Raw genomic sequence first — 13,977 nt, 5'->3', positions numbered from 1 at the left:
ATACATACATACATACATACATACATACATAATTACACAAAATAAACATAGCCATACAATTAAAGAATTAATTATCAATGGCTGTGCCTATTACTTCAGGCAGCTAGCTAGGCTAGTAAAATAATGTTATCGAGACACTATATTAATATTTAGGTAAGAAAACATCTCGCCATAGATAAAGCAAAACTGCACCAAGGCTGATGTCTGATACTACAAGGTTAAAAGTACTCCACCTCATTAAACCACTAAACTTACAGGCTGAACAGTTGAACTTGATAAGACAGGAAATTCAGTTCAGTTTTTAGTATATCAGTTTTTAACATGTAAAACACATGTATCACATCTACATATGCAAAATCAATTTTTAACAAATTATGTTGAGGGGGTGATGACTAGGCACCAGCTGTACCTAAAGAGCTCAAATCACTGTCAGCTGAAACAGTAGTTACAGCACTAATGAGCCATGAATCTCAGCCTTTTTGGGGGGAGAGTAAAAGTTTGCCATGGAGGGAGACAGGCAATGAGGTGAAGAACAGAGCCTTATTTCTTTTAAAATGGCGTAAAAATATATGTATAAATGCACATTAGAGGAACACCATTCCAGATCATCACAGGTACACAATATTCTGTTAGGTTTGTTTTTTCTTTTCTCTGTAGCAGTGAAAAGACACCCCTTGAGGGAAATTAACAGTGCCCTACCAGAGAGATGTATAACTCTTAACACCGTCTGACATCAGCGTTTCCTTTGGACCCAGATCTGATAAAGGAAGGAGCTTTCCATGATTGAACGCTGTCAAGAGCCAAGAATTCTAGGAAGCCAGGCTGTGCTATTATTATTTCTGTTTTATACCTGTGAGTGCCGATTTTGATTTATATTTGTTTACAATTGGAAGGGGCAACCCTACTGGCACCCCAACACTTTTTGAAACTCGCTCTGTATTTATTCACTTGTCCATTATATATATATATATATACAGTAATCCCTCCTCGATCGCGGAGGTTGCGTTCCAGAACCCCCCGCGATAGATGAAAATTCGCGAAGTAGAAACCATATGTTTGTGTAGTTATTTTTATATATTTTAAGCCCTTATAAACTCTCCCACACTGTTAACATTATTAGAGCCCTCTAGACATGAAATAACACCCTTTAGTCAAAAGTTTAAACTGTCCTCCATGACAAGACAGAGATGACAGTTCTTTCTCACAATTAAAAGAATGCAAATAGGTCTTCTTCTCTTCAGGAGCAAAGAATTTCAGAGGAAGAGAGAGAGAGAGAGCGCTCGCAAAGAAAAGCAAACAATCAAAAAATCAATACGTGTGCTTTTAAGTTTGCCGGCATTTTTTAGAGGAGCGTCAGTATCTTCTAAGCAAACAGCTTCTGTGCAAACAGCCCCTCTGCTCACATCTCCTCCATCAGGCGCAGAGAACGTCAGAGAGAGAGAGCGAGATTAAAGCAACAATCAAAAATCAATACGTGTGCTTTTGTGCTTTTAAATATGCCGAGCACCGCAATAAAGCGGCATTTTTTAGAGGAGCGTCAGTATCTTTTAAGCAAACAGCCTCTGTGCACACAGCACCTCTGCTCACAGCCCCTCCGTCAGGCGCAGAGAATGTCAGAGAGGGTGAGAGAGAGGCAGAGACAAGCAAACAATCAAGCTCCGCGCGGGACGCATATCTTATAGCATTGAGGAGTTTTAGTTAATATGTAATACATGCTCTGATTGGGTAGCTTCTAAGCCATCTGCCAATAGCTTCCCTTGTATGAAATCAACAGGGCAAACAAACTGAGGAAGCGTGCAGCATAAATTAAAAGACCCACTGTCCGCAGAAATCCGCGAACCAGCGAAAAATCCGTGATATATATTTAGATGTGCTTACATTTAAAATCCGCGATAGAGTGAAACCGCGAAAGTCGAAGCGCGATATAGCGAGGGATTACTGTATATATATGTATTTTTTTTTCCAGTATTGCTTTACAATATTTGTGCACTCTCAAGACAAAGATCAATGCTTGTAAATCATTCTTGCCTTATAAATGGACAGACTGTGTTTGGTACATTTTAAGTTTTTTTTTCAAGTTTCCACTAATGACTCTATTTTTAATGATTAGAACTGGCAAGGGAGTTTAAAAAAAATATATAGAAAATACTTTGCAAAAATTTTAATAAGCAAATAAACGTGCCATGATTGTGAAAAAATAACTTTGACATGAAAAATGCCAAACTTATTTAAATAATTAAAATCATATCTTCAATAGTTTATTTTTCCTTTGCACTTACAAAATTAGCAAAAGAAGGTCCAGTCATCCATTTTTATAACTGTATTTTACATTTCTGTCCACCCTGGCCATCGGACCTTACTTATTCTATGTTCATTAATGTTGACTTATTTTATTTTCTTACTGTGTCTTTTATTTTTCTATTCTTCATTTTGTAAAGCACTTTGAGCTACATTTTTTGTATGAAAATGTGCTATATAAATAAATGTTATTGTTGTTGTTGTTATTTCATGGTCATGCTTGCTTAAAATTAAGTAGACAAGTTACATCATAATGAAAATTATATGCAAATAATGAATTTTCATTTTTAATGCTGTTTTTTTATTTATTTCATCCTTTATTACCTTATATATCCAGTTGTAATATACATAACTTAACAGCAATATGAGGTAGACATGCAGTAAATTTTCTTTCATGTTTCAGTAACTAAGTTGCAGAATCTTCTCTGCTAAACTATTATTGTCAATGTTAATATATCAGAGACTGCAGGACTAGGAACTGAAATACTTTAATAGTTCAGTATCATACTGGGATGGAATGGTGGCACAGTGATTATCCCTGCCGCCTCACAGCTCCAGAGTTAGGGTTACATTTCACTCTAGGTGCTGTCTTGTGTGTACAGTTTGCACATTTCTGCCTTGTTCTCAATGTTTCATTTTTGACTAAATCAAGCTGAATAATTTTAAAATGAATGAAATGAACTAATTAAAGTGCAGCAAGAGAGTGCAACAGTTAGAGATGCTTCATTTTATGATCAGGGACACAAGTTCAAGTTCTGTCCCTGCAAGTGTCTGTGAGAAGTATGCATGTTTGTTTACTGAACTATTGCCCAGGCATTCCAGTTTCCTCTTAAATTCAAAATTAGAAAATTCAGTCATTCTGACTGTTAATAGTGAATGGACTGGTCAGATCATGTGCCTTCAAATATATTATATTACACAGTATGGCCCCATTCTGGGTGATTTTCTGCATTTTTTTAGCTTTATTGCCTTGGACATAGTTGTTTCAGCAAAATGAGATGTAGATAGACTAATAATGTGCACCACATTTGCATATGTGCTCAGCAGTTCTTTTCTAATTTAATTCTACTGCTAGGTTGCCTTCTATTTAGCTTTTGTCTTATGAAGTTGAAATTTAAGTCTATTAAGGGGCAATTGCAATGCTTGCTCTATGGGGGGTGTCTTTACAGTGTTCCAGTATCTCATGAAGTGGACTGGTATCTCACCAAAGATCAGTATTTTACCCATTACTAAAATGATAGGCTTTGTCTCTCCATTGTCTTATTATGCAAATCAATACAACAACTGTTTTAAATAAGATTACATCAGTATTATTCAATTAATTGTATGTTGTGTATTTCCTAAATAAATTAGAGGGTTAAAAATGTTATTTAAGTTTTTTTTTTCATTTGAATTGTAATTTTTCATTTATTGCATTGCTGCACAGTGGTATGATGTTAAAAGCACAAATGTCAGACATATTTATTGAGATAAAACAGTTACTACTCATGCTTTAATTGTAATTTTCTTATTAATTATGTAAGGTTCATGAACTAAACTTATTTTCTTGCATGACCAATCAATATGTCAAATTTAAAAAAAAAAACGTATTTCAAGGGTGAAATTAAATTTGTTTTCCATGATAATCACAAGGGAATTCATCAGTCAATTCACCCGCCCTGAACAACAGATGGAAGGTGTAAAAACTATAAATACATGAGCATATAACACTGCCAAGACCATAACAGAGTACTGAAAGCCTAAAACATGAGTTTGTTTCTTATTTTATATTTTATACTTCATTTCATTCCTGCAGTTATTTTAAACTCTGCTACATCCTGCAAAATTTTGGGTAACTTTAATTTACCTGATATTGTAATAAAAGGTGACATTATGATTGGTGGATTATTCCCAGTCCATGACAAGGTTTTAGACCCAGACCTGTCATTCTCTTCTAAACATGATTCAAGTCAGTGTGCCGGGTAAGTTAGAATCACTCAGTTCACCAAGTTAATAGGAGCACTGTTCTTGAAATGTCCTATAAACTTCATACTTTGTGTGAACTGAAGAGATTATTTAATTGATCTTTAAAATATACAAAGGTGAGCTAAAGCATAGAATAATTACGGGTTTTATGAGCATTAGATGGGTTTCTAACTTTACTATAGGAGCATAACATGGAATAAAGCTGGCAATCTTTTCTGTAATAGTAATTTTATTCAAACATTACTATTTAATTAATCAATAATGATTAAAATGTGATTAGGGTGGAATTTACTGTTTTATCATTTAATGCCACATTTGTTTCCTGTATAACTTTTCTTTCCTTGATTAATTTTTATCATGAATTAATGTTTTTATTTTATTTTTTCAGACTTGTACAATTACTTTACATTGCTTTATGATTTTTCTACAACTACAGCTTTACTTTGTAATTATGTTCCTAGCTTTAATTTCCGGACTTTTCGTTGGCTACAAACCATGATTTTCACAATTGATGAAATAAACAGAGACAATCAGCTCCTTCCAGATATTCAGTTAGGTTATAAAATTTATGATTCATGTAATACCCACTTTCATGCTTTAAAAGCTGCAGTTACACTCATAAATGGAAGGAATGATACAGTCTCTGATCTCAACTGCTCACCCAGTATACCTGTAATTATTGGTGATGGTGGATCCACTTTGTCGATTGCAGTAGCCAGACTTCTAGGAGTTTTCAAAGTCCCACAGGTAAATAAAATTCTTTTTAATCGGTCGTGCTTGCCATACACTGTTAAGTCCTGTAGAATGAATGTCTCTGTCTCTCTCTCTCTTCTCCACACACACACATATATAATATATATGTGTGTGTGTGTGTAATTTATTGAATAGTCCATCTTTCTATTTTCAGCACTCATATGTCCTAGAGCAATTGATACAAGGCATTTAATTTGTTGCACAATAGACTGATAACTTTTCACCACTTCCAGTTATAACCAACAGTTGAATAAGCATATCTGTGACGATTTTCTGCATACAGATACTCTAGCATTAGAGAAAACAGACACATTAAATATCTATTTAACTAAATAAAGCAGTCCACATATAATCAGGAAAAAAATCTACCTAAAGGATACATTTCCAGATGTTTTGACAAGATATATATCCATCCAACTTCTTATTAGCATCATTCATTATAGTGTAATATTAGCATCCACCACAAGACAGAAACCACTTTCAGGTGAGATAACAGTCACCTTCATATACACACAAATTTACATATAATGGATCAACTTAAAATTGTCAACTATTCTAACAAGTGCTGTATACATCTTTTTGATGAGTATACAAACTGTGCACCTGGAGAAGACCTACTCAGATAGGAGAACAACATCTGCTGGCAGTGGCTAGGCAATGAATTACACCTCAATAATTACAATACCTTTGCCTTGCTTTCTAATCTCAGAACCAAAGAGGGTGTAGCACTTTACACATTGCCGTCCCTCTTCCTCAGAGACATGTGTTTAGTTTAACACTCAGGGAATGTTTATGTTCTCTTCGATTTACTAATATGCCACAGTTGTGTACTTATTAATGAGTTTGTGTATGTGTGTGAGTGTGCCCTGTGATAAATGTTTGTGTGATCCAGAGGTGGTTGTTGCTTTACGCTCAGTTCTGCCACAATCGTCTCATTTCCTTTAATCCTAAGGCAGAATGCATGTTTAGAAATCAAATGCACAGATGAAGCAGTTACCTTAATGCATTGATATTTGTCTGTTCATTCCTCCATCTATCCATCCCTTTGCTTAAGCTATTTATTCCATTAAAGGTTTGCCTGGGGGAAAAGTCTTTCACTGCAGCACTATGTGTAAGACAATAAACAATTAGAAATAATTAATTATTATTATGAAAATGTTTCATTGTAGATTTCTGTTTTTGACAGATCACCAATGCTGTGTAGCTTTACTTTTTCAGATCAGTTATTTCTCTAGTTGTGCATGTCTGAGTAATAAAGAAGAGTACCCTGCCTTTCTGAGGACTATACCCAGTGATTTCTTTCAAGTCAGCGCCTTGGCTCAGCTTGTGAAGCACTTTGAGTGGAACTGGGTTGGTTCAATAGCAGGTGATGATGACTATGGTCGAATTGGCATTCAGATATTTAATGAAAAACTGAAGCAGTTTGGAGTGTGTTCTGCTTTTACTGAAATAATTCCAAAGAATCATGCACTTAATAAAATTGTTCAAATTGTGCAGACGATTAAGTCATCTAATGCAAAAGTCATCCTTGTGTTTTCTCTGGAACAAGATGCTCATGCCTTGTTTCAGGAGGTCTTGCAGCAGAATGTGACTGGAATTCAATGGCTAGCTAGTGAAGCGTGGATTACAGCTGCCTTGTTGTCTACTTCTGAATACCTCAAAATTCTTGGTGGTTCTATAGGATTTGCAATTCGAAGGACTGATATTCCAGGATTAAGGGAATTTTTGCTAAAGATTCACCCATCTGCTGCAAATGAGAATCCGTTCATTATTCCCTTCTGGGAACAAATGTTTGATTGCACTTTCCAAGACATTAATAATAAAACGGCAAAAAAAAAGACTCCATGCAGTGGATTTGAAAATTTGACTTCAATACACAATATTTACTCTGACGTGACACAGCTGAGAGTATCATATAATGTGCATAAGTCTGTGTATGCAATTGCTCAGGCGCTTCACAATATGCTGTCTTGTGAAAATGGCAAAGGACCATTTGTGAATAACACTTGTGCAAATATGTCAAGTATCAAGCCGTGGCAGGTACAGAAATTTTTATTCTAAAATATTCTATTATTTAAATCTATGGTGTGAAGTACAATATAAGTGTATTTAATGTGACTGATCTGATGAATACTTCCTGTACGTAAGTTAATGTATGTGTATTGTAGTTTGCCCTGTGATGGGATGACGATTTGCCCAGCTTGCATAAACTGGAAAACGATAAGATATCATAATACAATAAAAATACTGATTTAAATAAAAAACATGTATTAACAACTTTTTAGACAATTAACATTTTAGTTATCATTTATTTTTTTCTTTTTCTTACTCATTTATATATAGCTGTTGTATTATTTAAAAAATATTCACTTCACTAATAAATATGGAGAAATAATCAGTTTTGACAATAATGGTGATCCAGTCCCAGCCTATGACCTCATAAACTGGCAGGAAGGAACTGATGGCTCAGTACATTATGTCACGGTAGGAAGGTTTGATGGAACTGTTAATCTAAGCCCCAGACTGGAAATCTACGAAGAGAGTATTATATGGAATGGACAACAAAGACAAGTAACTTTTCTATTATCCGCATGACAATTTTCAGTTTAATGTCTCTTAAAGTTGGGTTTAAAAGATAAAATGGAGTAATTTACACACAACAGAAACTGTGTAAATGTTATATTGTGTTCATGTAAATAGTTCACTTAATTAAGTAGAAATCTTTTATATTTCAAAATTCAATCTCCAAGCATTTTGATGTTGTAGAGAGTGTTTTGCAGGACTAGTAAATATTATTATAACATATTTTTTTTACATTTAAGATTTCTCATTTAAAGATTTACCAATGTTGTTTCTTGTCCTAGTGTGTATATGAGCACAGGGAACTCAACAACAACAACATTTATTTATATAGCACATTTTCATACAAATAATGTAGCTCAAAGTGCTTTACATGAGGAAGAAAAGAGAAAAAAAAGACAGTAAGAAATAAAATAAGACAACATTAATTAACATATAATTAGAGTAAGGACCGATGAGCAGAGAGGACAGAAAATTTAAAAAAAAACTCCAGACGGCTGGAGAGAAAAAATAAAATCTGCAGGGGTTCCAGACCATGAGACCGCCCAGCCCCCTCTGGGCTTACTACCTAACATAAATGAAAATAGTCCTCATTGTATTTAGGGTTCTCATGGAAGGACTTGATGATGATGGTCGTTTAGACTTCTGGCTTTTAATCCATCAATGTGGGAACATCATGGTGCTTTGATTAGGTGGTGGTGGCGCAGGTCGCCACCACAGAAAACCGGGAAAAGAAACAGAAGAGAGAGTATGGGTTAATACGGATTTTAGAGCCACCGTGAATAGTTATGATAATAAATTAAATATACAGAGTATCAGGATTAAATTAAAATGAAGTTATGAGAAGGTCATGTTAAAGTAATGAGTTTTTAGCAGTGTTTTAAAATGCTCCACTGTATTAGTCTGGTGAATTCCTATTGGCAGGCTATTCCAGATTTTAGGTGCATAACAGCAGAAGGCTGCCTCACCACTTCTTTTAAGTTTAGCTCTTGGAATTCTGAGCAGACACTCATTTGATGATCTAAGGTTACGATTTGGAATATAAGGTGTCAGACATTCTGATATATAAAATGGAGCGAGATTATTTAAGGCTTTGTAAACAATAAGCAGTATTTTAAAGTCAATACTGAATGACACAGGCAACCAGTGTAGTGACATCAAAACTGGAGAAATGTGCTCAGATTTTCTTTTCCTAGTTAGGATCCTAGCAGCTGCATTCTGCACTAGTCACAAACGGTTTATGTATTTTTTGGGTAGTCCTGAGGGGAGTGCGTTACAGTAATCTAGTCGACTGAAAACAAAAGCATGAACTAATTTCTCAGCTTCTTTCAATTATATTAAAGGTCTGACTTTTGCTATGTTTTTTAAGTGAAAAAATGCTGTCCAAGTGATCTGATTAATATGCGATTTAAAATTCAGGTTACAGTCAACAGTTACCCCTAAGTTCTTTACCTCCGTCTTGACTTTTAATCGTAATGCATCAAGTTTATTTATAATAACCTTATTATATCCATTATTGACAATCACTAAAATTTCTATTTTGTCTTTATTTAGCTTGAGAAAATTACTATTCATCCATTTAGAAACATAAGTAAGACATTGTGTTAGTGAAACAACAGAGTCGGGGTCATCAGGTGCTATTGATAAATACAAAAACTCCAGTTTCTATATTACATATTGTAATCTTTTTAGTTAGCCAATAAAAGGTGTCATTTTGCTTGGCTTTTCTATAACATATGATAAATTTTATTAGGTACCTTTAGTGAAATACTGATGAAGAGAGTGTGTTAACCCAAGATCACAATAACTGGTTTAAAATGTGAAAATATGTTTTAACTACAGACTGCAAATGAAAAAAGGGAATTTAGTAAGTGGATGTGTTTGTGTGTAAGTGTGAATATATGTATATAAGTCAGTATATCTGTTTTGTGTGATTACATAGATAGATAGTCATCTAAGTCAAACAGTTGGTATTCTGCTTTTTTGACAGATTCCAAAATCTGTATGTAGTGAAAATTGCCTGCCAGGAACAAGGAAAGGTATCAGACCAGGGTTTCCTATTTGTTGCTTTGACTGTATACTTTGTGCAGATGGGGAGATTAGCAATGAGACAGGTAAGACTGTTAAAAATGTTACATGTATAATATTGTACTGTACTTACAGAATCAAGCACATTTTTACTGTATAAAATCTAAATGTGTAAAGAAAATCCATGTACAATGGACAGAGTGGAATTGCACTTTGATGTTAATAATATATCCACTTCACAAAGAATGAGTGATTTCAACTAATAATCATCTTTTCAACCCTCTAATATCATTTTAATATCACAATGTATTTACCACTGGAGATCTGAAAACGTCATACTTAATATAGCTGTATTTTCTCAATGTTTCGAAAATTCTTTAGTGACTGGAAAGGATTAGGGATTGAAATTGACATTTACACCAAAAGACAAGTGTCTTCATTCTAAAAGATTTACTTTGCACAAAAATGAAGATAAAAATAGATGAAACACAAAAAAATCTTTTTGCATATGCTGTTTTTGTTTAAAGCTTATACATTTTAGCTATATTTCTCTAAGGTGGAATATTCATTACTATCTATTAAATAAGACAGAACTGCATTCCTCTGAAACTTTGCATTTGCAAACCAACTAACTAACATTACTGATTAACTGATATTCTGTTGTTGTATTAGTTACTGTATATGTGAGGTTTTTTTTTTTACATATTAGCTTATAGGGAATCATAAAGAATCTTACATTATTAATATAGCTATGTAAAACTAACATACTATTCTACATAAGCCAACTCCTATGTGAATTTAACATGAACTTACTTACACACAGGACTCTTATCTAGATCTGACTAACAAATATTATGTCTCATATCTACCAAGTAATTCAATAAATCTTGCAGCCTATAATGATGTATTGTAATTTTGTTTTTTACCATGTTCTAAATGTTCTTGTAAAATCGTGCATAACAATAGTCACAATGGATAGAGAAAAGTAATTTATATTGATATGCATTCATTCAGAGTAAGATGACCAGGAGGATGAGCATCTCTCAGTTTGGATATATTTTAATATAATGATCTTCTCTTTTTTCAGATTCAGTAACCTGCATAAAATGTTCTCCATATTATTGGTCTAATAAGAAAAGAGACCAGTGCATCCCAAAAGACATAGAATACCTTTCATTTACAGACACTATGGGCATCTCCTTATTAGCAATTTCACTGTTAGGATCCTGTTTTACTATTGCTATAATTTCTGTGTTTGCATATTATAGAAACACCCCGATTGTTAGGGCGAATAATTCTGAGTTGAGCTTTCTGATTTTATTCTCACTAGTATTGTGTTTTCTCTGCTCTGTAGCATTCATTGGACAGCCAACAGTGTGGTCTTGCATGCTACGTCATACAATATTTGGAATTGCATTTGTGCTTTGTATTTCATGCATTCTTGGGAAAACTATAGTTGTGTTGATTGCATTTAAAGCTACTCTTCCCGGTAAAAACATAATGAAATGGTTTGGAGCAGTACAACAGAGAGCTATTATCTTTCTCTGTACTATGATTCAAGTAGTGATTTGTACCGTGTGGTTAGTTGTCTCTCCACCTTCTCCTGTCAAAACAATGAACTATCAAAGTTCCAAAATTATATTGGAATGCCATGTGGGATCTCTGACTGCATTTATTTTAGTCCTTGGCTATATTGGTTTTCTTTCCAGCTTGTGCTTTGTTCTGGCATTTTTAGCAAGGAAATTACCAGATAATTTTAATGAGGCAAAATTTATTACATTCAGCATGTTAATTTTCTTTGTGGTATGGACAGCATTCATACCTGCTTATGTTAGCACACCAGGGAAGTACACAGTTGCAACTGAAATATTTGCTATTTTGTCATCCAGCTTTGGTCTTTTGGTTTGTTTATTTTTTCCTAAGTGCTATATTATTTTAATTAAACCAGAAAATAATTCCAAAAAACATTTGTTAGGCAAAAGAGCATCTGAGAAAAGATTTTAAAAAATGGTCGAAAAATGTATTATTTTTATATGAAGGTTTGCATTATTTCTTTAATTCTTTTCTGACACTGACAGAACAGGGACACAGACAAAGTATTGATGTCCCTTTGTGTGAATTCCATGCCGAGGTATTATCCATGTGGACTTTGCATTTGTTACATGGGTTATCCTTCTGCTACTCCAGTTTTCCTCTCAAGTCCTCTAAAATGTGTTCTTTAGGCTACCTAGCACCTCTAAACTGGCTAAGTATGAGAGTGGGTGTATATGTGAACAACCCTTGTAATACACTGGTGCCCTATCCAGGTTTGGTTCCTGCCTTGCGCCTGACACTGCAGGGATAGGCTTGAGTCTTTCCACAACACTCTGTTGGATTAAACTGATTTGAGAATATAATTTTAATTTCTAACAGGTATTTTAAAATTAATCACGTTGAGATTAGAAGGTCTCAATTTGCTGCTTATAGGTAAACTACTATGCATATTGTTTTGTGTGAAGAAATCTATCAACCAAACTCAAATAGAGAGCTGACCTCAACCAAATGTACAGTATGCTTAGGCCAAATACATTGAAGTACTTCAATGTTTCCTTCATTACTCCTTGTCTTTAATTAGGAAATTAGATAACCAGTACTTCTGTAGTACTCTTATCTTCCTCTTTTTTACGGAGATGAATTCAGCTTAAGATTAACCCTTTATCACATGTACTCCATGCAATGCAGTGCACAACACAGCATCCTATAAATATTTTTTATTGCTTCTATATGATGTCTGGTAGTGGACAGTAAAATCTTAGGGTGCACTCACACCATGCATATTTGTTCCGTACTGTGCCCAAGCACAACTGACCCCCCCTGCTGGCCTACACTCTCACTGCACTTAACATTCTGGGCCTGTACATGCTTTCATCATGACCATGCAACCTCATGTAAAGCCAAAACAAGCCCCAAACACGGAGTATTTAGAAGATTTTTATGGTGACAAATGATGTTAACCGAAGAATTTGCAGCTTTTCTTGCCAACTACAATTCACGTTCATCTGTAAGGTGAAAATAAAAACCTGTTTTTAACTCAAAAGATATTGAATGAAATGAGAATTGCACTATCTGAGTTGTTCCATCATTGACGTCATGTCTGTTTTCCATGCAATTACACTGTTCCCAAATGCTACTGAGTCATGCTTGGGCCCACCTCTTCCAACCAGGCCAGAGCACGGAACAGTTGGCCTGGCACAATGCGATCACACTAGTCAAACGAACTACACTTTGTGGACAAATGTGCTTGGGCACAGAACAAATTGCCAGTGTAAGTACATCCTTAATTAGCTTCAAAAATCTACTATTCCTAATATTTTTACTTCCTGTTTGTAAATATTTCTAATAATTACATTAAACATGTCTTGTGATGGTACTCACTGTCAAAAGCACTACATAAAATAAAGGTTGATTACTAAATATTTAGTAGTTTTCTACTTAAATAATACATTTAATTGTTTTTTGGTTGGGAGACAGTCTGAGAGGCGAGATTGTGTTAGTTTGAATATGTGCAGAGGAGAGATGCTGGGTATATTGGGAAAAGGATGTCAACGATAGAGCTTCAGGCAAAAGGAAAAGAGGAAGGCCTAAGAGAAGGTTTATGGATGTGCTGAGAGAGGACATGCAGGTGGTGGGTGTAACAGAGCAAGATGCAGAAGACAGAAAAATATGGAAAAAGATGATCCGCTGTGGCAACCCCAAACAGGAGCAGCCAAATGAAAAAGAAGAAGTTCATATTATTATACTGCTGTTTTGGACAACAAATTAAAAGCTTGCAGAATTGTGATCTTTTAAGCTACGTTCTCTTTTTGGTAATGACTGCTCAATAAAAAAATAACTATACATATTGTAAAAACTGTATGTAAGATAACTAATGACAGAGTAATATCTTCTTATTGAAATATATTTACCTGATAATTACTTTGAGTGTAATTCTCAAAACTGTGGAAGTGTTATTGTTGGTGTTGTGTTCTCACTGTTACTGTAGGTGAACAGGATTCAATTCTCAGCACATTCACTATTTGGGTAGAGTTTTCACTTTCTTTCCATGTCTGAATTTATCTTCTCTGAGTACTGTATTTTCCTCACATATCTCAAAGATGTGCATATTTGCTTAAATGGCAATTATACATTTATTGACCTGATATGAGTACAAGAAACCAGTATTTGAAACGAATCCATGTAAAGGGCTGCTTCTTGCTTTGCACCCAAATGATAATTGAGAAAATGTGTAGATCTCAGTGACAGTGAATTGTACAAAGGGGGTTCAGATTTAATCAAACCTGGTGAATGTATGGCAGTCACCTTCACCCATTACTT

At 34.5% G+C, this 13,977-nt stretch overlaps 1 protein-coding gene across 1 annotated transcript; it reads left to right on the top strand.

The window, feature by feature from the left end:
* The first annotated feature begins 577 nt into the window (after positions 1 to 577).
* On the top strand, positions 578 to 11,628 carry LOC120531227 (extracellular calcium-sensing receptor-like). Its single transcript, XM_039756485.1, has 7 exons — positions 578 to 614; positions 4,094 to 4,259; positions 4,725 to 5,010; positions 6,235 to 7,056; positions 7,360 to 7,587; positions 9,587 to 9,710; positions 10,712 to 11,628. Exons 1-7 carry the CDS (start codon positions 578 to 580, stop codon positions 11,626 to 11,628), a joined length of 2,580 nt encoding a protein of 859 aa, XP_039612419.1.
* Positions 11,629 to 13,977: the final 2,349 nt, after the last annotated feature.

The sequence above is a fragment of the Polypterus senegalus genome, chromosome 1 (assembly GCF_016835505.1).
Source record: "Polypterus senegalus isolate Bchr_013 chromosome 1, ASM1683550v1, whole genome shotgun sequence".
Taxonomy (NCBI): Eukaryota; Metazoa; Chordata; class Cladistia; order Polypteriformes; family Polypteridae; genus Polypterus; species Polypterus senegalus.
Note: the sequence above shows the minus strand (reverse complement) of the source record. Positions and strands in the feature narration are given on the sequence as shown.

Bases quoted from the DNA above. Each gene is read 5' to 3' on its own strand.
- LOC120531227 (XM_039756485.1), top strand. From the start codon at position 578: ATGCACATTAGAGGAACACCATTCCAGATCATCACAG. The intron at 615-4,093 runs GTACACAATATT...TCATTCCTGCAG, and splicing joins ACCATTCCAGATCATCACAG to TTATTTTAAACTCTGCTACA. The intron at 5,011-6,234 runs GTAAATAAAATT...TTACTTTTTCAG, and splicing joins GAGTTTTCAAAGTCCCACAG to ATCAGTTATTTCTCTAGTTG.